We start from the raw sequence: 24,006 nt of genomic DNA, 5'->3' as shown, positions 1-24,006 counted from the left end.
CATACAAAGAACTTTGAACACAAATAAAATTCTGAACATAACCCAGAACATTTATTAATTTAATTCATGAAATTTATTCACTGCTCTATTGCTGTTGTTGTTTTTTTAAAAAAAGAATTCAAAGTGGCTTATGAAAAAGATAAAACAATAAAATCATCAATAAGGAATCAGGTAGGTAGTCATGTTGGTCTGACACAGTCGAAATAAATTTAAAAATTGTCCAGTAGCACCTTAGAGACCAACTATATTTGTTCTGGGTATAAGCTTTCGTGTGCATACACACTTCTTCAGATACAGTGAAACAGAATCTGAAGAAGGGTATCTGAAGAAGTGTGCATCCACTCTGGGCAGCTTCCAACATATATAAAATCGTAATAAAACATTAAACATTTGTAAAAACCCTTCAGACAGCTTGAGAGTCAGATAATTCCATACCCTCAGGAGCGTCGCTAGTGGGGTGTGGGGGTGTGGTCGGCCCCAAGTGTCTTGCCTGGGGTGGGTGGGTGACAAAAGGTCAGGGTGAGAGAGGTAAGGACCCTCCCTCCCTGCTAGGAATCAATCAAGGGTTCTGTTCCTAGAATCATAGAGTCCTAGAGCTGGAAGGAACCCCAGGATCACCTAATCCAGCCCCCTGCAGTATAGGAATCAGTTTCTTTGCTTTCCACAGCCTCCAGTCCTCCAAGGAGAGCATTTTGTCTGGTTTCATTGTGATGTGGGAAATGGGAAACGAAGGGATTAAGCAGGCACATGCACACATATGCATGCCTGTTACTTTCTCGGAAACTCTTGGCATTCAGTGGGAAACAGGATATCTGTGCAAAGCTTCAGGAGGCTATATTAGTCTTATAATGTGCCAAATGATGCCAGGCAGCATTGGTAGGGAAGTTTTCTCATAAATTCAGTTTAATGCAAGGAAAGAAGCACATTTTCACCACAGCATGGTGCAATTTTATCATGCACACCAACAAACTGGGGGGAAAGGAGCAAAGTAGCTGCATATACAGCTATCTGGACTGGAAACATAAAGAAAAACAATTTGAGGAGGCTGTGTTTTCTCTTAAGAGGTTGTTTATTGAAAGATGGGGGACAAATTAACCAATGGTTCGCTGAAAGGATTGGAATCAATTAACCCATGATTTATTCAAAGTGAGTTCCTCATTCTTCCTCCTGCTTGCAGAAATTTCTGCTGGTTTTTTTTCAGGATTCCACCTAATCTTGCATCAGCGCACTTCAGAACATCAGAAAACAGGAAGTCGAATTGCGCCCCCCCCCATCACCCATCATTCTCAAAAAGTCAATGCCGTCTCTGGAGTGTTCAAGCAGAAGTTCTTTACTTTCAGGGCAAACTCAGTTGGTTTACCTACAGTTACCTTTACCTACAGTTATATACAAAAAAACTCCCTCCCTTCCCCAAGACAAGGTCATGCTTCTGGCGAACCAGAGCAGTGCACGGAAATGCCGTTTACCTTCCCGCCAGAGCAGTACCTATTTATCTACTTGACTTTGATGTGCTTTCGAACTGCTAGGTTGGCAAGAACAGGGACCAAGCAACGGGAGCTCACCCGGTCACGGGGATTCGAACCGCTGACCTTCTGATCAGCAAGCCCTAGGCTCTGTGGTTTAACCCGCAGTGCCACCCACATCCCTTGCCCCAACTTAGCCATCCATCATCATCATCATCATCATTATTATTATTATTATTATCATTATTATTATTATTATTATTATTATTATTATTATTATTAAATAAGCAAGGATTTCAGATTCCCCAATCTTTCACGTAGGCAAACAGAAAACATAAAGAAAAACCAACAGAGCCAGGTTTATGTGCAGTTAATGAGTCATTTATTGAAAGAAGGAGAGAGAATTAACCCATGATTTGGTGAAAGGAGTGGAATCAATTAACCAGCAACTTCTGCGAAAGCAGTGGAGTGGCACATTCTTCCTGGTGATTGTAGAAAGGTCTGCCACTGGGTTTCTCAGGACTCTGTCATCTGACATCAGCGCACACAGCACTTCAGCACTTCAGAAAACGGGCAGTCATTATACCGTTCTTTGAATACCAAGAAACCATGACATGAGAAGCCCCGGGGCAGGCAGTATCCATCGAAGCCTTGGCACAGGACCACCTTAAGTCGTTCAGAATCATCTGGCGGGGGCATCAGCCCAGGGTCTGCATATAAAAGAGAAAAGGAGCATTCGTGAAAATACTTCAAGGGTCAACAGACATAGAAAAGAGAAAAGACCTCAGGAACCTAAATCTATGTGAGGGTAGATCCTGATGGTGAAAGTAGTTCTGTTCCACTAGGGCAAACTGGGCACTCCCCACTGCAAAACCTCAGATTGCCTCCATCTGCCTGCCTGCCCCCCTTTTTTTACCATTTTCTTTTGATTTTCAAAAGTTAATTACATATTTGGTTTCCCGCAATACTTTTTAAGAAGTTTGAACCTCCCCTCCAACCCTCCATTGTTTCCTTGTTTCCCCTTATCCTGCTGCATAATACACCTAATATCCTTCTTCATCCTTGCTTAATATCTACATTGTTTTACAAATCCTACTTGTTTATTAATCTGTTATTAAAAGGTATATGTAAAGGTAAAGGACCCCTGACAGACCACAGCGCCACCCGCATCCCTAGCGCCACCCGCGTTTGTTATTACATTTCTTCAAATACCACAAAGCTCCCACCCCTCTCTTATCACAGACTCCTCCTAGTCTCTGATTCTTGTTGTCAAATTTGCTAACTCCACATAGCCTGTCTGTTTATTCAACCAATCATCCTTGGTTGGTTTACCTTTATCTTTCCACTTTTGTGAACTTTTTTTTGCTTGCCTTCTTATGTCAAACTACCTGTTGCTTTCCTCCTCCTGTAGTCACTGTATAACTCAACAGAGGGAACGAGGGGAACATGACCAACCACTGTTGGCCTCCTTGCCTTCTGCCCTACCAGTTCTAGTGGGTGGCATTGGAGCAGTTCAATCAATATTCTACTGGCTTTGTTAATATTTCTTGGGGGGGGGGTGTTTGCTTCCTTTTATTGTTTTATGCCCTTGCTGGTGTCAACTATTCGGTTTTAGACTCTGTGCAACTTATACATTTTACATCTATTTCATACCTATTTGTAATTTTATATTTTGCCTTTGGTCATTATGAAAAAGGTGAGTAAGGCATCCCATTAAATAAATTATGCCCATATTGAATGCTATTTGCTATAAACATGACACACTTTCCACTAAGATATGCATCTTTGTAACATTATTTGTCTAGGAGAACCACCTTGAAAAATTCATAGAAGGCTGAAGTTCAAATGATGGATATGTTTCAATTTGCATATAAAGAAAACAATAAGTACATGCAGGATTAGGCCAGTGGACCATCTAGTCCAGCATCCTGTTCTCACAGTGATCGCATGTCCCTCTCAGGAACTAGGGCAGGAGTGATGGCACTAAGATTAGGGAAATGGTTTGGGGGAGAGGGAGAGAGAGGACATGGAAAAAGGGATGCCCTGCAAATTTGGATTCCAGTCTCAACCACTGACACAAAGAAGCTCCTGACAGTTTGCTTCTGAAGGATTCTGGGGGGGGAAACAGCCCATCCCAACCTCTGAAGGAAGGTCAGGAAGAAAGTCCTAAAACACAAAGTCCCATCAAACTCAGTAAGAAGTAAATGCATCATGATGAGCTGGACAATGAACCAGATTGCCCAGGTCCATCCTATGAGGCTGGAAAGTCCATGATAACTAAAGCTTGTAAGTCAAAAGAATTCTCTTTCTGCAATAATATGGCAGAGCTAACCTAGAGTTGTGCTTCTAAGCGTGATTCTAGGATTCCTCCACAAGCTGCAATATGAAAGAATGACCATTTTCAGCCCAACTTACCCTCTTTCAACTTCATCTCAGGGTCAAGAGGCTCCTTGGCTTCATCCTCAGATGGTGGTTTGGGATTGGCCTGGACCTGGTAGACCAAGAAGGCAACAGCAAAGAGAACGTAGAGCATCTTCATGGTGGAAGATTGGCTGCAGTCGCAATGCTAATGGAAGGAAAAGGCTCAATGAAGAGAAGGGTGGAGAATCTATGGAAGCTTTGCTGGTATTTATACGGTTTATACCAGGAAAAGGGCAGAATGGTGTTAGAGACTGTTGCCAAATCAACTGTTGACACTCAACAATCCAAATCATTTGAAATACTTTCATTTTGCATTTTATGAAATGTTTGTGAACCTGAAATTCTGATTCCCCAAACTATTATTCTCTTTGTTGTCACCTCAAATATGTGATTATGTATCTATTGACTTTACAACACCCAAGCTTACAGAATACCTTACAGGCCTTACAGAATGCGGCCAGATTCAATCTATCACTCTCTTTATTATTTTCAATGACAGATATTCAGAAAGAAACATATGATGTAACCCAATCCTGCACTGTAGGAGCTTGGTATAGATGACTCTTGGGGTACCTTCCAACTTTACAATTCTGTGATTCATGTGTGTGTGTGGTATGTGTGTATGTATTTTTTATTATTTTTTTATTTTCAGAGGACACCATCGACCATAACATCCTTCTGGACAGTCTAGAGGGGCTGGGAGCTGGGAGCAGTGTTATACAGTGGTTCCGCTCCTTCCTCCTGGACCGTGTTCTGAAAGTGGTGTTGGGGGATGAGTCTTCAGACCCCTGGGCTCTCACTTGTGGGGTGCCTCAGGGTTCTGTCCTATCCCCCATGCTTTTCAACATCTACATTCAGCCACTGGGAGAGATCATCAGGGGGCTGGGCTGGGTGTTCATCAGTATGCGGATGACACCCAGCTCTACCTCTCTTTCAAATCAGAACCAGTGAAGACAGTGAAGGTCCTGTGTGAGTGTCTGGAGGCGGTTGGAGGATGGATGGCGGATAACAGATTGAGGTTGAATCCTGACAAGACAGAAGTACTGTTTTGGGGGGACAGGAGACGGGCAGGTGTGGAGAACTCCCTGGTCCTGAATGGAGTAACTGTGGCCCTGAAGGACCAGGTGCACAGCCTGGGAATCATTCTGGACTTACAGCTATCCATGGAAGCGCAGGTCAATTCTATGTCCAGGGCGGCTGTTTACCAGCTCCATCTGATACACAGGCTGAGACCCTACCTGCCCGCAGACTGTCTCGCCAGAGTGGTGCATGCTCTAGTTAAATCTCGCTTTGACTACTGCAATGCACTCTATGTGGGGCTACCTTTGAAGATGACCGGGAAACTACAACTAATCCTGAATGGGGCAGCTAGACTGGTGACTTGGAGCGGCTGCCGAGACCACATAGCATCGGTCTTGAAAGACCTACACTGGCTCCCAGTACATTTCCAAGCACAATTCAAAGCATTGGTGCCGACCTTTAAAGCCCTAAATGGCCTCAGTCCAGTATACCTGAAGGACCTGGCTAGGAGAGGGCGAGAGAGGTAAGAAGCCTCCCTCCCTGCCAGCAATCAATCAAGGGTTATATTCCTGGAATCATAGTAATCCAGCCCCCTGCAGTACAGGAATCAGTTTCTTTGCTTTCCACAGCCTCTAGTCCTGCAAAGAGAGCATTTCACCTGGTTTCATTGTGATGTGGGAAATGGGAAATGAAGGGATTAAGCAGGCACATGCACACATATGCATGCCTGTTACTTTCTCGGAAACCCTTGGCATTCAGTGGGAAACAGTCTATCAGTGCAAAGCTTCAAGAGGCTATATTAGCCTTATAAGATGCCAAATGATGCCAAGCTGCATTGGCAGGGAAGCTTTCTCATAAGTTCAGTTTAATGCAAGGAAAGAAGCACACTTTCACCGCAGCGTGGTGCAATTTTATGGTGCACACCAACAAACTGGGGGGAAAGGAGCACAGTAGCTGCATATACAGGGATCTAGACTGGAAACGCGGGACGTGGGTGGCGCTGTGGGATAAACCACAGAGCCTAGGACTTGCTGACCAGAAGATTGGCAGTTTGAATCCCCATGACAGGGTGAGCTCCCGTTGCTTGGTCCCTGCTCCTGCCAACCTAGCAGTTCAAAAGCACGTCAAAGTGCAAGTAGATAAATAGGTACCGCTCTGACAGCAAGGTAAACGGCATTTCAGTTGCTATTCTGGTTTGCCAGAAGCGGCTTAGTCATGCTGGCCACATGACCTGGAAGCTGTACGCCGGCTCCCTCGGCCAAAAAAGCGAGATGAGCGCCGCAACTCCAGAGTCGGCCACGACTGGAGCTAATGGTCAGGGGTCCCTTTACCTTTTAGACTGGAAACATAAAGAAAAACAATTTGAGGAGGCAGTGTGAATAGGTTGTTTATTGAAAGATGAAAGATGCTGAAAGGATTGGAATCAATTAACCCATGATTTATTCAGAGTGAGTTCCTCATTCTTCCTCATGCTTACAGAAACTTCTGCCGGGGGTTTCTCGGGATTCCACCTTCTCTTGCATCAGCGCACGCAGCACTTCAGAACATCAGAAAACGGGCAGTCGTTCCATGGTTCCTTGAATGCCAAGCCATTGAGACACTGGAAGTCACGTGGCAGGCAATAGCCATCGTTGTCGGAGCACAGAACCACCTGAAACCGTGAAGAATCCTTTGGTTCTGGGTTCAGTCCAGGGCCTGCATATAAAAAGAAATAAAGGGCAGCATTCTTCAAAATATTTGAAGAGCTCTCAAAAAGCAAAGGACTTCTTGAAGGGCAGATTTCAGTAGAAAATACATATGATTTTTGTACACATCGTTGAGCTGGGAACCACCTTGCAAAATTACAGAAGGGGCGAATTTCAAACAATGGCTGGAGTGCAAACTGAATAGCATCTCTCCCTCATTCTTATTACCAGGTAAATGGCTGCAGGGCTGCAGCATTAAGCACACAAATTCCCAGAGAGAAATATGAAGGTGCAGATGCACAAACAGCATGCCTCTTTGAACATCTTACTTCAGGCATAGGCAAACTCAGCCCTCCAGATGTTTTGGGACTATAATTCCCATCATCCCTGACCAGTGGTCCTGCTAGCTAGGGATGATGGGAGTTGTAGTCCCAAAACATCGGGAGGGCTGAGTTTGCCTATGCCTGTCATACGTCTTACAGAAGATAACATTGAGGGTAACTTAAGCAGAAACTGTTTTCAGCAATTCCCCACCTCCCAAAAAAGGAATGGAGGGGATGAATTTTCAGCCGTGCCCTAGAGTAGGGGTGAGCAAATTGCAGTCCAGCGACATCAGAAACTGGCAGGTGAGGAGTGAAATAAACAAAGGGTGAAGGAGAGAAAGAGAGAAGGGGTGGGAGATAGAGAAAAGGAGGTCACAGAGAGAGGGAATGCCTCACCCACTTTTGAGCCTAGTCTCAGCCACTGCCACAATGCAACTTCTGACAAATTGCCCCTAAAGGATTCTGGTGGGGGGGACTTCCCACCCCAGCCATTGTAGGAAAATCAGGAAAAAGGTCCTAAAACACACAGTCCTCTCCAACTCAGTAAATAAGGAACCTGAATGCATTCCCTCATCCCAATATGAGCTGGGCAATGAACCAGTTTGCCTAGGTCCTTCCTGCGAGGCTGGAAAGACCATGGCAGCTAGACCTTGTAAGTCTAAAGAATTCTCTTTATGCAACCCCATTGCTAAGCTAATTTAGGATTGCACATCCAAGTGGGATTCTAGAATTCTTTCTCACCTCTCAGTAACTACATGGGGTTAATTTATTAATTAAATTACTCCATCACGTCATCTTTCTTGGGACAACCCAAGGCAACTTACAACCAAACTAATAGACAATAACCCCACATAGATGCATTGAAATGTTGTTCTTCAACCCAACTTACCGTCATCTTTATAAGCACGAGACTCGAGAAGCTCCTTGGCTTCCCCTTCAACCTTGGAGGGTGGTTTGGGATTGGACCAAACCTGGAAGACCAAGAAGGCAACAGTAAAGAGAACGTAAACCATCTTCATGGTTGAAGATTTGCTGCACCCTCGATACTAATGGAAGGAAAAGGTTCAATAAATAGAAGAATGAAGAATCTCTGGAAGCACTGCTGGTATTTATACAATTTATACCAGGAAACGGGGAGAAGGGTGATTGCTGCCAGCATCAAACATCCATTGCCAACTATTGGTTGAAACCACCTGAAATTATTTCACTTTACAGTTAATCCAACAATTGCTGGGATTAGCATTCTGCTTCTTTCAAACGCTGATTCTGTGTTCTCACTTTAGGAAGGCAATTCCGCATCAATTGACTCACCAATACCTGAACTGCGGACATCTTTCAGAAGGCACCTCAAATGTTTTTTGTTGAAACTGGGGAAACTGGCAAGAGCAAGGTGGGGCTTTTGTAATCAGTGGAGCTGGGGGTGTTAGAATGAATGTATTGTTTCCTGCTATAAGCCTTGCACCATATAATCATTGCATCAGTCTGACAGCTAAAGATGAAGGGATCAAGCTTCAACCAATTTTCCCCCTGAGAAACTACAAAATACTGCGGGACATGTTTTCAGGGCCAACTCTCCCATTGGACAGCACAGGGCAGCTGCCTCTGTTGGCAGGGGAGAGACAGCAGCAGTCTAAGTTTGCCTCATGCTTAGTGTGGTCCCAGCACCAGTGTTAAGTAAGATTCAAGTGCTAGTCCTGTAATATTCTGCATTTGGTATGGAGAGGACACCAGCCTGTCCATTACAGCAGGCAGTAACATGGCTCAGCTGCCCCTGAGAGCTATGTTCTGTCTTCATATAAGCTAATAACAGCTGGCCAATGAATGATCCGGGAAGCTGGACAGATCCATGTTAGGTAGATTTTATGAGTCTATAAATTCCTGTCAATGTATTGCCAGAACCTAGCTTAACCAGAGATGGGTGAATTTGTCTGTTCTGGTTTTTCTCCTCCTCCTCCTCTTCTTCTTTTTCTTTTCCAAAACTTGAATGTAATTCTCCACTTTCCCATATCAGTTTGTGAAATGGCAAGTCCTCCTGAAAATTCATCAGCATCTTGCTACAAATTTATCCCAATGCGCGTGTATTTTGATGCAATTTTGCCCAATGCACACATTTTTGGCAAGCCATTTCCCCTAAGATAATGCAGTTTCATATATTAACAATATATGCATCCCTGTGCACATTTTACCCTGGTATATGCATTTTGGGTACATTTTGCTTAGCTGAAGAGCTGCATTGCAAAATGCAGACAAGTGTTGCTTTTGAGGGATGACCGTGGTTCAGCTGATATATTGCCTCAGAAAGTGCAACGTTGGTAGATTTGCCTTTAGATGTGAACTGAATCAACTTTCTCCCCCATCTCTACCAACAATCCTCCTTCTAAATTTGATTCCTTCTAGGATTTTTACACCCCCCACAATTCCTAACTGAAAAACACTCCTTTTCTTTTTGTTTTGCTTGATAAGTAGCACACTCAGCCTCGGAATCTGTGCTGTTTTTTCAGTCTGCCTGCAGACCACAAATCTAGCCTGGCTGGGCTATGGAGAACCAAGAAGAGGACTATACAGTAAAGACAAGGTGAAGGGCCTTCATGCTCAAAGGTAAGCTGCATATGTCCACAATTTCTGATGGAAGTAAAGAACCTAAGAGGTTCTCACAACTTCTGGAAAGGTGTGCAGAGTCCCTGGTATTTATTCAAATATTTTCTTTTCTTCTGGCAAAAAATTAGGAGCAGGATTGAGTCAACTATGTGCCAATGCTCTTGAAGGGCAGCTCTCAATGCCCACTCAGAAACTCTTGAAATGCTTTTGACTGAAGGTTTACCCAACTTTAGGAAGACAGGCAGCTTCCTTGTAAAAGGCTTTTTGCCTATCTAGCCCAATATTGTCTACTTTGACTGGCAACAGCTTTCTCCAGAGCTTCAGACAGAGAAAGGATTTTCCCGTCAGCTCTTACGTGAGGGACGAAAACAGCTCCATTTCTACCTTTTCAACTCCATGCATAATTTGCACATCTCTACTGAGTCCCCCAAATTTTTCTAAGCTGAATATCCCCCAAATGTAGCAAAAAAAAATATCTCAAAAGGGATTTGCTCCAAGCATTCGATCCATTAAGTCTTTCCTTTTCTGCACCTTTGGGATGTTTCTAGTGGTGTGGGTATCTTGTTGCAGTATACACAGACAAGACTTATTCTTCTGTCTCCTGCATGTGAAACTTCTTCGTCTTTAAAATTGGGTTTTATAAACAAGAATAATGCTATACAAACAAGTATACCACGTTTTCTCATGTCATTTTCATATCACAAAAATAGTATAAAAATGTGGGAAAATATCTCCAACACATGTTTCTGTTGGAATTCTGCCCGGGTCAGAGGAATGTGCCACAGCGTAGGCACCAGCAGATATTCCTTGGCGACCTCCCCGCTGCTACTCCCGACAGATAAGCAGCTAGGTCTCGGCGATTCTTCCCAGATGTTTGAGAGGAACACACCGTTCATTCTCTCTCCCCTTTGGTGTCCCCCAGGGAGGGGAAAGAAGCAGACAGAAATCTATTTACATCTTTTATTCCTGTCTCTTATATCAGTACAGAGAAACATGTCTGCACTCAACAGCAGTTAGAAGAAAACTCCACCCATGTACTTCCAGTACGGGTCATATGACACACACACTGAGCTAACATCCGGTGCTCAGTACAGAATGCACTGCCCCTTTGTTTCCATGGCAACAGACACAAACATCCTGTTTGGCTTTCCAGCCACAAGCAGCTGACTGAGCCTTTGCTTGAGCCTTTGCTTGCTGCAGCATTGGTGCTTTATGATAACAGTTTCATTATTAGTGGTCAATGGATACGTTCTTGGTTTATGAATTGGTTTAAGCAGTTAGGAAGAAGAAGAGAGAAAAGAAAAAGAAAGAAAGAAGAAAGGGGAGTGGCAGGTGAGGTGGTTATGCTTCTATTATTCTACTTAGTGTGTGTGAGGGGCTGTGTCAGTGTTACTTGTATGAGTTTTCTTACTATTCACTTCTTGTATTTCCTTGATGATGAGAGAGGTTGGGTGTGGCTTAGGGTGTGGTTAATTGTCTTTCGTTGGTTGTAATGAGAGTTGCTTTTGTGTGAGAGCGGGGTGCGAGTGTGTATTTTTCAATCTGGATAGCCAGATTGATTTGTATGCTGTCGGGGGATTCTTGTTGTTGTCTTGTCGGGCTGTGTATGTGAGAAAGGGGAACCAAACTGGGGTGAAGAAATCTTCTTCTATTTGTCCACGTGTCAGTTTCAGTTTATTGGTTAGTTTTTCTAATATGGCTGTTTCCCATGCTATTAGATACCATTGGTTGCATGTGAAACTTCTTAAACCAAATCAAGATCGTGTGGAAGTGAAGTCATAATTTATCAGAGAATTCCGCCCCCCCCCCCATCACCCATCATTCTCAGAAGGTCAGCCCTGTCTCTGGAGTGTTCAAGCAGAAGTTCTTTACTTTCAGTGCAAACTCAGATGGTTAGAGCCTGGTGTTGATAATGCCAAGGTTGCAGGTTCGATCCCCGTAATGGAGAGCTGCTTATCATTGTAGAGGGTTACTTGTATGAGTTTCTTACTATTCACTTCTTGTATTTCCGTGGTGGTGAGACAGGTTGGGTGTGGCTTAGTGTGTGGTTAGTTGTCTTTGGCTCGCTGTAGCGAGCGTTGTTTTTGTGTGAGAGTGGGGTGCGAGTGTGTATTTTTGAATCAGGTTAGCCAGATTGATTTGTATGCTATCAGGGGATTCTTGTTGTTGTCTTGTCGGGCTGTGTATGTGAGAAAGGGGGACCAAACCGGGGTGAAGACGTCTTCATACCGCGAGTTGAATATGCTTCATTTTGAGCGTGTTTAGTTGCACTCCATGACAACCCAGGTTTCACCGCTCGCGCATGCGCAGATGCTCAAAATGACGTCACGCGCAGAAGAGCCTAAAAGTGACACTCGTGTGCACAGACGTGCCGTCGCTAGTTACGTTTGCTTCTAGATGCGAACGCGGCTCCGGCATGGATCCCGTTTGCATCCAGAGGTACCACTGTATAATAAATCATATCATGAAATCATATCATGAAATCAAGAATATTGTGACTGCTTCAGATAATTGGGGGCACGGGGGGGGGGAGTTTGTAGTAGTAGTTACAGCAACAATGGCAGTTTAGTGGTAGTGATAACTATAAGTGATCAAATGCTTCGAGGAAGAATAAAATACTAGATAGCCACTGAATTGGAAGCAAACTCAGGTTTAATCAAAAAAGAGAGGTTTATCATTAATCCTTCTTGTTTGGGAGTTGGATTCTTCCTCTGTTCCGATCGTACGCTCTTGGTCTTCCTTGCATCTCTCTTGAGCAGGCTCTCTACTGGAATCCCACACAGCAATACCTACTTGCAAAGCATTTTCCAATAGACTTCTCATTGCCATTACATCCGGAGCGGCAATTTCCCCCCATAGCATTGCATACCATGGCATTTCTTGGGCGGGGAACATCTTCTGCAGGGGAAAAAAGAAAAGGCAAGAGACCTTAACATGCTTATTAGATAGCTCTCCGTTCTTTGGCTTAGCTTAGTCTTATCTCACTGTAACATAGCGGACACTGCTTTTCTGCAAAGTTTTTCAAATTAGAGCATAATATATGTTCCCACCTTTTTATTGTTAGCTTTGGTGTTCATGTTTATTGTTGCTTTTGGGGGGTTGGTTTTACTATAACTCTTTGCATTATGCAGTAAGAAAAGTGTCTAACCAAAATAAAATTAAGGATGTTGATGATATAACAATGGACTTTCTCTCCCCTACACAGGTGCTGCTGGTTATACTGTTGTAAACATCTGCACAGGTTTTGGTAAGGCTACTCTGCAGCATGGTCAATGATCTTGTTTCTTTCTGAACAAGATCTCAGCCTTGTTGCCAGCAAAGAGCATTGGGTGAGTTGGTCAAATTCAGTTTCTCTGAAGTCCTCATTTCCCCCCTCCCCCCCAAAAAAAGTTCCATTCACCATCTTTCCATACTAGTTTGCAGATTTTATTTTTAAAAAGTCCTCATGAAAATTCACCAGCTTTCTCCTAATAAATGCATATTTTGCAAGCAAAGACAGACATTTCCCCAAAGCAGTTGTACATAATATGGTACTTGTTGCATGCCATTTTCATTAATATCTGCCTATTTAGACATGCTTTACCCCAGTATTTTCTGTTATTCTCTTTTTCATTCCCCCCTCTAGATTAATGTTTTCATTTGGACCAAAAAAAGAGAAGATATTTGATGATAATCTTTGCATTTTTCTTTATATACCCTAATAAAAAAATATTTAAAACCAAAATTGAGTGACGTGTCAATTTTGAAGGATGGCTGTGTTTCCATTTGTGTATTTTCCAGGAAAGTGTGAATTAGGGAGCTAAACCTTTAACTGCTAACTGAATGAAATTTGTCCATCATTCTTAGTCACTATCTGGAATCAGACCTGTTCTCTCACTGGCAGCCAGTGCAGGATGTGTTCCTGTCCAATGGTGCGCCATTGCATCTGGGCTGCAGTATTCTGTGCCAGCCTCAACTTCTGGACCACTTTCAAGGTCAGATCCACACAGAGCTCATTAAAGTCTACATGGGAGACTGTCAGGGATTACTGGGCATAGGCACTCGTTGCCCATCTAAAATGAAGGAGCACCTCCAAGTAGCACACTTGTTCCTTGGCAATTGTCGCGAATTCCTCGCGGCACTTTTAGCAGAAACGCTCAGAGTCCCAGGTTTTTCCCAGTGCAGTCTTTTTAATGTGAGCTATATACAGGTATTTACAAAAACAGTCCATACAGAGTACCTGCTCCTTAAGGCAAACAAATACTCTCCACCACAGCATCGCCACACCACAGCACAACCACCACAACCACTGTTGAGCAGGCTTTCCTTTTTAAAACAGGTGATAGCCAATCACATCCCCGCTGAGTCACTCTGACCCAGCACTTCACAGATTATTGCATCATCCTGTTGAAGCCTGCAGACTTACTCAGTATCCTGTGAATCCCAACAGACGTCTGTTGCCCCATCCAGAATAACTGTCTTCCAAATTCTCATATCCAAGAAATAACTGTAAGGATGCAGCTTCTGTTTATTGACCCCCAACCCATCTGCCTCCAGACACTGGCCTAGCTCCTGCAGGCCAAGGGAGCCACTTTACAGGCCGAGGGAGCCGGCATTTGTCTGCTCCGCAAACAGTTTTTCCAGGTCATGTGGGCAGCATGACCAAGACACTTCTGGCACACGGAACACTGAAACAAGAGCAGTGCACAGAAATGCTGTTTACCTTCAAGAAGGACACTGACAAACTGGAACGTGTCCAGAGGAGGGCAACCAAAATGGTCAAATGCAAATGATGCCTTATGAGGAACGGCTAAGGGAGCTGGGCATGTTCAGCCTGGAGAAGAGGAGAAGAGCTGGGGTGATATGATAGCCATGTTCAAATATATAAAAGGATGTCACATAGAGGAGGGAGAAAGGTTGTTTTCTGCTGCTCCAGAGAAGCGGACACGGAGCAATGGATCCAAACTACAAGAAAGAAGATTCCACCTAAACATTAGGAAGAACTTCCTGACAGTAAGAGCTGTTCGACAGTGGAATTTGCTGCCAAGGAGTGTGGTGGAGTCTCCTTCTTTGGAGGTCTTTAAGCAGAGGCTTGACAACCATATGTCAGGAGTGCTCTGATGGTGTTTCCTGCTTGGCAGGGGGTTGGACTCGATGGCCCTTGTGGTCTCTTCCAACTCTATGATTCTATTATTCCCGCGGAAGCGGTACCTATTTATCTACTTGCACTTTTGGACATGCTTTTGAACTGCTAGGTTGGCAGGAGCTGGGACCGAGCAACGGGAGCTCACCCCATCATGGGGATTCAACCCACCAACCTTCTGATCGGCAAGCCCAAGAGGCTCAGTGTTTTAGACCACAGCATCACCCGCATCCCTAGCACCACCCGCGTCTTTTATTACATTTCTTCAAATACCTCAAAACCTCCACCCCTCTCTAATCACAGACTCCTCCTGGTCTCTGATTCTTGTTGTCAAACTTGCCAAACTTAACATAACCTGTCAGTTTATTCAACCAATCTTCCTTGGTTGGTTTATCTTTATCTTTCCACTTTTGTGAACTTTTTTTTGCTTGCCTTCTTATGTCAAACTACCTGTTGCTTTCCTCCTCCTGTAGTCACTGTATAACTCAACAGAGGGAACGAGGGGAACATGACCAACCACTGTTGGCCTCCTTGCCTTCTGCCCTACCAGTTCTAGTGGGTGGCATTGGAGCAGTTCAATCAATATTCCACTGGCTTTGTTAATATTTCTTGGGGGGGGGGGGTGTTTGCTTCCTTTTATTGTTTTATGCCCTTGCTGGTATCAACTATTCGGTTTTAGACTCTGTGCAACTTATACATTTTACATCTATTTCATACCTATTTGTAATTTTATATTTTGCCTTTGGTCATTATGAAAAAGGTGAGTAAGGCATCCCATTAAATAAATTATGCCCATATTGAATGCTATTTGCTATAAACATGACACACTTTCCACTAAGATATGCATCTTTGTAACATTATTTGTCTAGGACAGTGTTTCCCAACCTTGTGCCTCCAGCTTTTTTTGGACTACAATTCCCATCATCCCTTGCCACTGGTCTTGCTAGTCAGGGATGATGGGAGTTGTAGTTCAAAAACAGCTGGAGGCACAAGGTTGGGAAACACTGGTCTAGGACAGTGTTTCCCAACCTTTTTTGGGCAAAGGCACACTTGTTTGATGAAAAAAATATCGAGGCACACCACCATTACAGCCCCATGACGTCAGCGCGCAGCGTCACGCCGGGAGGGACGCACGAAAGTGTAAGTTTCAATTTTTTCCCCTCCCCCTTGCCTTCCTTCTGTGCCAACCGCCAAAAAGCCAAGAAAAAAGCCAAGACTTTAGGGCAGCAGGTCGACACGGAAGAAGCTCCTACCTAAGGACAGGTGCGACGGCCGTGTCCTCTTCTGCCACACTTGGCAGCCCTGCCTCACGGTCGTGACTCCCACCCTGATTTCTCCCCGCAGTCTGTCCCCCGACCTCTTCTGAAGGCTGGGGGGGGGACAAGGGCTTTTCTTCCGACCCCCAGCATTTTAAAAAACCCCGGGACAGCGGAGGACTTCTCCGCTGTCCGGGGCAATCTTAAAATGCTGGCGGGCGGCATTTTAAAATCGCCCGGGACAGCGGAGGACTTCTCCGCTGTCCGGGGCGATTTAAAAGCCCCTGGGAAGGCAGGCAGGGGGGACAAAGATTTTCGCCCCCCGCCCGCCTTCAGAAGAGGTCCTGGACCTCTTCTGAAGGCGGGCGGGGGCGAAAGCCTTTGCTCCCCCCTGCCTGCCTTCCCGGGAGAGCGGAGAAAGGCAGCGCGTTTCTCCGCTGTCCCGGACAGCTTTTGAAGGCAGGCTTTTGAAAGCCGTCCGGGACAGCGGAGAAACGCAGCGCGTCCTTGCCGCTGCCCCCCGACTTGGCTGGAAGGCTGGCGGGGGGGGAAGCCTGCTCCTCCCCATCGCCAGCCCCGCAAACTCGGGGAACAGCGGGAGAGGCGCAGCGCGCCATCCCGCTGTCCCCCGACTTGGCTGGAAGGCTGGCGGGGGGAGAAGCCTGCTCCTCCCCATCGCCAGCCCCGCAAACTCGGGGAACAGCGGGAGAGGCGCAGCGCGCCATCCCGCTGTCCCCCGACTTGGCTGGAAGGCTGGCGGGGGGAGAAGCCTGCTCCTCCCCATCGCCAGCCCCGCAAACTCGGGGGACAGCGGGAGAGACGCAGCGCGCCATCCCGCTGTCCCCCGACTTGGCTGGAAGGCTGGCGGGGGGAGAAGCCTGCTCCTCCCCATCGCCAGCCCCGCAAACTCGGGGGACAGCGGGAGAGGCGCAGCGCGCCATCCCGCTGTCCCCCGACTTGGCTGGAAGGCTGGCGGGGGGAGAAGCCTGCTCCTCCCCATCGCCAGCCCCGCAAACTCGGGGGACAGCGGGAGAGGCGCAGCGCGCCATCCCGCTGTCCCCCGACTTGGCTGGAAGGCTGGCGGGGGGAGAAGCCTGCTCCTTCCCGTCGCCAGCCCCGCAAACTCGGGGGACAGCGAGAGAGGCGCAGCGCGCCATCCCGCTGTCCCCCCGACTTGGCTGGAAGGCTGGCGGGGGGAGAAGCCTGCTCCTTCCTGTCGCCAGCCCCGCAAACTCGGGGGACAGCGGGAGAGGCGCAGAGCGCCATCCCGCTGTCCCCCCGACTTGGCTGGAAGGCTGGCGGGGTGAGAAGCCTGCTCCTCCCCATCGCCAGCCCCGCAAACTCGGGGGACAGCGGGAGAGGCGCAGCGCGCCATCCCGCTGTCCCCCGACTTGGCTGGAAGGCTGGCGGGGGGAGAAACCTGCTCCTCCCCATCGCCAGCCCCGCAAACTCGGGGGACAGCGGGAGAGGCGCAGCGCGCCATCCCGCTGTCCCCCGACTTGGCTGGAAGGCTGGCGGGGGGAGAAGCCTGCTCCTCCCCATCGCCAGCCCTGCAAACTCGGGGGACAGCGGGAGAGGCGCAGCGCGCCATCCCGCTGTCTCCCGACATGGTTTGGAGGCTGGCGGAGGGCTTCCTCCTCCCCCAGCCCCGCAAGCTCCCAGAGCGATGCCAAAGCTGCGCGCAGCTTCGGCATGGCTCTGGGTCCCGTTCTGGGGGCGGGGGAAGCTCGGGCTTCCCCCGCCCCAGCCCCACGCCTGGCGGTGGGGGAATAAATTTTTTCCCCTTTATTCCCCCCCCCGCCAATTTTTCCCGCGGCACACCAGGCAAAGTCTCGCGGCACAGTAGTGTGCCGCGGAACACCGGTTGGGAAACACTGGTCTAGGAGAACCACCTTGAAAAATTCATAGAAGGCTGAAGTTCAAATGATGGATATGTTTCAATTTGCATATAAAGAAAATAATAAGTACATGCAGGATTAGGCCAGTGGACCATCTAGTCCAGCATCCTGTTCTCACAGTGATCGCATGTCCCTCTCAGGAACTAGGGCAGGAGTGATGGCACTAAGATTAGGGAAATGGTTTGGGGGAGAGGGAGAGAGAGGACATGGAAAAAGGGATGCCCTGCAAATTTGGATTCCAGTCTCAACCACTGACACAAAGAAGCTCCTGACAGATTGCTTCTGAAGGATTCTGGGGGGAAAACAGCCCATCCCAACCTCTGGAGGAAGGTCAAGAAGAAAGTCCTAAAACACAAAGTCCCATCAAACTCAGTAAGAAGTAAATCCATCGTGATGAGCTGGACGATGAACCAGATTGCCCAGGTCCTTCCTATGAGGCTGGAAAGTCCATGATAACTAAAGCTTATAAGTCAAAAGAATTCTCTTTCTGCAATAATATGGCTGAGCTAACCTAGAGTTGTACTTCTAAGCATGATTCTAGGATTCCTCCACAAGCTGCAATATGAAAGAATGACCATTTTCCGCCCAACTTACCCTCTTTCAACTTCATTTCAGGGTCAAGAGGCTCCTTGGCTTCATCCTCAGATGGTGGTTTGGGATTGGCCTGGACCTGGTAGACCAAGAAGGCAACAGCAAAGAGAACGCAGAGCATCTTCATGGTGGAAGATTGGCTGCAGTCGCAATGCTAATGGAAGGAAAAGGCTCAATGAAGAGAAGGGTGGAGAATCTATGGAAGCTTTGCTGGTATTTATACGGTTTATACCAGGAAAAGGGCAGAATGGTGTTAGCGACTGTTGCCAAATCAACTGTTGTCACTCAACAATCCAAATCATTTCAAATACTTTCATTTTGCATTTTATGAAATGTTTGTGGACCCTGAAATTCTGATTCCCCAAACTATTATTCTCTTTGTTGACATCTCAGCTATGTGATTTTGTATCTATTGACTTAACAACACCCAAGCTTACAGAATATCTTACAGGCCTTACAGAATGCGGCCAGATTCAATCAATCACTCTCTTTATTATTGTCAATGACAGATATTCAGAAAGAATATCTGTAATGTAACCCAATCCTGCATTGCAGGGGACTGGACTAGATGACTCTTGCGGTCCCTTCCAACTTTACAGTTCTGTGATTTATCTCTCTCTGTGTGTGCATTTTTTATTTTATTTTTTATTTGCAGAGGACACCATCAACCATAGCATCCTTCTGGACAGTCAATCACTCTCTTTATTATTGTCAATGACAGATATTCAGAAAGAAACATATGATGTAACCCAATCCTGCACTTTGGGAGCTTGGAATAGATGACTCTTGGGGTACCTTCCAACTTTACAATTCTGTGATTCATGTGTGTGTGTGTGTGGTGTGTGTGTATGTATTTTTTATTTTATTTTTTATTTGCAGAGGACACCATTGACCATAACATCCTTCTGGACAGTCTAGAGGGGCTGCGAGCTGGGAGCAATGTTATACAGTGGTTCCGCTCCTTCCTCCTGGGCCGTGTTCAGAAAGTGGTGGTGGGAGATGAGTGTTCAGACCCCTGGGCTCTCACTTGTGGGGTGCCTCAGGGTTCTGTCCTCTCCCCCATGCTTTTCAACATCTACATGCAGCTACAGGGAGAGATCATCAAGGGGTGTGGGCTGGGTGATTATCAGTATGCAGATGATACCCAGCTCTACCTCTCTTTCAAATCAGAACCAGTGAAAGCGGTGAAGGTCCTGTGTGAATGTCTGGAGGCGGTTGGAGGGTGGATGGCAGATAACAGATTGAGGTTGAATCCTGACAAGACAGAAGCACTGTTTTGGGGGGACAGGAGGTAGGCAGTTGTGGAGGACTCCCTGGTCCTGAATGGAGTAACTGTGGCCCTGAAGGACCAGGTGCACAGCCTGGGAGTCATTCTGGACTCACAGCTGTCCATGGAGGTGCAGGTCATTTCTGTGTCCAGGGCAGCTGTTTATTAGCTCCATCTGATACACAGGCTGAGACCCTACCTGCCCGCAGACTGTCTTGCTAGAGTGGTGCATGCTCTAGTTATCTCTTGCTTGGACTACTGCAATGCATTCTATGTGGGACTACCTTTGAAGATGACCGGGAAACTACAACTAATCCAGAATGCGGCAGCTAGAAAGGTGACTTGGAGCGGCCGCCGAGACCACATAGCATCGGTCTTGAAAGACCTACAGTGGCTCCCAGTACATTTCCAAGCACAATTCAAAGCGTTGGTGCTGACCTTTAAAGCCCTAAATCGCCTCGGTCCAGTTTACTTGAAGGACCTGGCTAGGTGAGGGCAAGAGAGGTAAGAAGCCTCCCTCCCTGCCAGGAATCAATCAAGGGTTATATTCCTAGAATCATAGTAATCCAGCCCCCTGCAGTACAGGAATCAGTTTCTTTGCTTTCCACAGCCTCCAGTCCTGAAAGGAGAGCATTTCATCTAGTTTCATTGTGATGTGGGAAATGGGAAACGAAGGGATTAAGCAGGCACATGCACACATATGCATGCCTGTTACTTTCTCGGAAACCCTTCACATTCAGTGGGAAACAGTCTATCTGTGCAAAGCTTCAGGAGGCTATATTAGCCTTATAAGATGCCAAATGATGCCAAGCTGCATTGGCAGAGAAGTTTTCTCCTAAGTTCAGATTAATGCAAGGAAAGAAGCACACTTTCACTGCAGCATGGTGCAATTTTATCGTGCACACAAACAAACTGGGGGGAAAGGTGCACAGTAGCTGCATATACAGGAATCTAGACTGGAAACGCGGGACGCGGATGGCGCTGTGGGTTAAACCACAGAGCCTAGGACTTGCTGATCAGAAGGTCGGCGGTTCGAATCCCCGTGATGGGGTGAGCTCCCATTGCTCAGTCCCTGCTCCTGCCAACCTAGCAGTTCGACAGCACCTCAAAGTGCAAGTAGATAAATAGGTACAGTTTCGGTGGGAAGGTAAACGTCGTTTCCGTGTGCTGCTCTGGTTTGCCAGAAGCGGCGTAGCCAGAAGCTGTACGCCGGCTCCCTCAGCCAATAAACAGAGATGAGCACCGCAACCCTAGAGTCGGTCACGACTGGACCTAATGGTCAGGGATCCCTTTACCTTTACCTTTTAGACTGGAAACATAAAGAAAAACAACTTGAGGAGGCTGTGTGTTCTGTGAATAGTTTGTTTATTGAAAGATGGGGGACAAATGAACCAATGGTTTGCTGAAAGGACTGGAATCAATTAACCCATGATTTATTCAAAGTGAGTTCCTCATTCTTCCTCATGCTTGCAGAAACTTCTGCTTGGGGTTTCTCAGGATTCCACATTCTCTTGCATCAGCGCACGCAGCACTTCAGAACGTCAGAAAACGGGCAGTCGTTCCATGGTTCCTTGAACGCCAAGCCATTGTGACACTGGAAGTCACGTGGCAGGCAATAGCCATCGTTGTCGGAGCACAGAACCACCTGAAACCGTGAAGAATCCTTTGGTTCTGGGTTCAGTCCAGGGCCTGCATATAAAAAGAAAGAAAGGGCAGCATTCTTCAAAATATTTGAAGAGCTCTCGAAGAGCAAAGGACTTATTGAAGGGCAGATTTCAGTAGAAAATACAAATGCATTTTTGTACACATCGTTGAGCTGGGAACCACCTTGCAAAATTCACAGAAGGGGCAAATTTCAAACAATGGCTGGAGTGCAAACTGAATAGAATGTGTACCTCATTCTTACTTCCAGGGCTGCAACATTAAGCACACAAATTCCCAGAGAGAAATAGGAAGGTGCAGATGCACAAACAGCATGCCTCTTTGAACATCTTACTTCAAGCATAGCAAACTCAGCCCTCCAGAAGTTTTGGGACTACAATTCCCATCATCCCTGACCACTGGTCCCGTTAGCTAGGGATGATGGGAGTTGTAGTCCCAAAACATCTGGAGGGCCGAGTTTGCCTATGCCTGCCTTACTTCTTACAGAGGATAACATTGAGGGTAACTTAAGCGGAACCTGTTTTCAGCAATTCCCCACCTCCCAAAAATGGAATGGGGGGGTGAGTTTTCAGCAATACCCTAGATTAGGGTCATGCAACATGCAGTCCAAGGGCCAAGGGCCTAGGAAACTGGCAGGGGAGGAGTGAAACAAAGAAAAGGGTGGAGTAGAAAAAGAGAAAAGGGGTGGGAGACGGAGAAAAGGGGGTCACAGAGAGAGGGAATGCCTCACTGACTTTTGAGTCTAGTCTTAGCCACTGCCACAATGCAACTTCTGACAGATTGCCCCTAAAGGAATCTGGGGGGGGGGGGACGGACTTCCCACCCCAGCCATTGTAGGAAAATCAGGGAAAAGGTCCTAAAACACACAGTCCTGTCCAACTCAGTAAATAAGGAACCTGAATGCATTCCCTCATCCCAATATGAGCTGGGCAATGAACCAGATTGCCTAGGTCCTTCCTGCGAGGCTGGAAAGACCATTGCAGCTAGATCTTGTAAGTCTAAAGAGTTCTCTTTATGCAACACCATTGCTGAGCTAACCTAGGATTGCACATCCAAGTGGGATTCTAGAATTCTTTCTCACCTCTCAGTAACTACATGAGGTTAATTTATTAATTAAATTACTCCATCACGTCATCTTTCTTGGGACAACCCAAGGCAACTTACAACCAAACTAATAGACAATAACCCCACATAGATGCATTGAAATGTTGTTCTTCAGCCCAACTTACCGTCATCTTTATAAGCACGAGACTCGAGAAGCTCCTTGGCTTCCCCTTCAACCTTGGAGGGTGGTTTGGGATTGGACCAAACCTGGAAGACCAAGAAGGCAACAGTAAAGAGAACGTAAACCATCTTCATGGTTGAAGATTTGCTGCACCCTTGATACTAATGGAAGGAAAAGGTTCAATAAATAGAAGGATGAAGAATCTCTGGAAGCACTGCTGGTATTTATACAGTTTATACCAGGAAACGGGGAGAAGGGTGATTGCTGCCAGCATCAAACATCCATTGCCAACTATTGGTTGAAACCACCTGAAATTATTTCACTTTACAGTTAATCCAACAATTGCTGGGATTAGCATTCTGCTTCTTTCAAACGCTGATTCTGTGTTCTCACTTTAGGAAGGCAATTCCGCATCAATTGACTCACCAATACCTGAACTGCGGACATCTTTCAGAAGGCACCTCAAATGTTTTTTGTTGAAACTGGGGAAACTGGCAAGAGCAAGGTGGGGCTTTTGTAATCAGTGGAGCTGGGGGTGTTAGAATGAATGTATTGTTTCCTGCTATAAGCCTTGCACCATATAATCATTGCATCAGTCTGACAGCTAAAGATGAAGGGATCAAGCTTCAACCAATTTTCCCCCTGAGAAACTACAAAACACTGCGGGACATGTTTTCAGAGCCAACTCTCCCATTGGACAGCACAGGGCAGCTGCTTCTGTTGGCAGGGGAGAGACAGCAGCAGTCTAAGTTTGCCTCATGCTTAGTGTGGTCCCAGCACCAGTGCTAAGTAAGATTCAAGTGCTAGTCCTGTAATATTCTGCATTTGGTATGGAGAGGACACCAGCCTGTCCATTACAGCAGGCAGTAACATGGCTCAGCTGCCCCTGAGAGCTATGTTCTGTCTTCATATAAGCTAATAACAGCTGGCCAATGAATGATCCGGGAAGCTGGACAGATCCATGTTAGGTAGATTTTATGAGTCTATAAATTCCTGTCAATGTATTGCCAGAACCTAGCTTACCCAGAGATGGGTGAATCTGTCCGTTCTGGTTTTTCTCCTCCTCCTCTTCTTCTTTTTCTTTTCCAAAACTTGAATGTAATTCTCCACTTTCCCATATCAGTTTGTGAAATGGCAAGTCCTCCTGAAAATTCATCAGCATCTTGCTACAAATTTATCCCAATGCACATGTATTTTGATGCAATTTTGCCCAATGCACACATTTTTGGCAAGCCATTTCCCCTAAGATAATGCAGTTTCATATATTAACAATATATGCATCCCTGTGCACATTTTACCCTGGTATATGCATTTTGGGTACATTTTGCTTAGCTGAAGAATTGCATTGCAAAATGCAGACAAGTGTTGCTTTTGATGGATGGCCGTGGTTCAGCTAATATATTGCCTCAGAAAGTGCAACATTGGTAGATTTGCCTTTAGATGTGAACTGAATCAACTTTCTCCCCCAACTCTAC

The 24,006-nt window shown here is 46.2% G+C and overlaps 2 protein-coding genes and 1 long non-coding RNA gene across 4 annotated transcripts; all 3 read right to left on the bottom strand.

The window, feature by feature from the left end:
* Positions 1-1,822: 1,822 nt before the first annotated feature.
* LOC309365942 lies at positions 1,823-18,540 on the bottom strand. 2 transcript variants are annotated; one of them, XR_014166310.1, is made up of 2 exons: positions 18,381-18,540; positions 1,823-2,173 (listed from the first exon to the last, which is right to left on the bottom strand). It is a non-coding gene; the product is annotated as an uncharacterized lncRNA (long non-coding RNA). The 2 variants fall into 2 exon arrangements; XR_014166311.1 differs by lacking the exon at positions 18,381-18,540 and adding an exon at positions 3,879-4,078.
* On the bottom strand, positions 6,278-7,978 carry LOC309367699 (uncharacterized protein). The gene is made up of 2 exons (XM_081907244.1): positions 7,802-7,978; positions 6,278-6,599 (listed from the first exon to the last, which is right to left on the bottom strand). Exons 1-2 carry the CDS (start codon positions 7,929-7,931, stop codon positions 6,427-6,429), a joined length of 303 nt encoding a protein of 100 aa, XP_081763370.1. The 5' UTR covers positions 7,932-7,978; the 3' UTR covers positions 6,278-6,426.
* Positions 18,541-21,034: 2,494 nt separating the features above from the next.
* On the bottom strand, positions 21,035-22,702 carry LOC309366595 (uncharacterized protein). The gene is made up of 2 exons (XM_081905274.1): positions 22,536-22,702; positions 21,035-21,333 (listed from the first exon to the last, which is right to left on the bottom strand). Exons 1-2 carry the CDS (start codon positions 22,663-22,665, stop codon positions 21,161-21,163), a joined length of 303 nt encoding a protein of 100 aa, XP_081761400.1. The 5' UTR covers positions 22,666-22,702; the 3' UTR covers positions 21,035-21,160.
* Positions 22,703-24,006: the final 1,304 nt, after the last annotated feature.

Source organism: Podarcis melisellensis (genome assembly GCF_964234715.1).
Source record: "Podarcis melisellensis genome assembly, chromosome: 3".
In the NCBI taxonomy this organism is placed as follows: domain Eukaryota; kingdom Metazoa; phylum Chordata; class Lepidosauria; order Squamata; family Lacertidae; genus Podarcis; species Podarcis melisellensis.
This window is presented reverse-complemented; position numbering and strand designations above follow the sequence as displayed.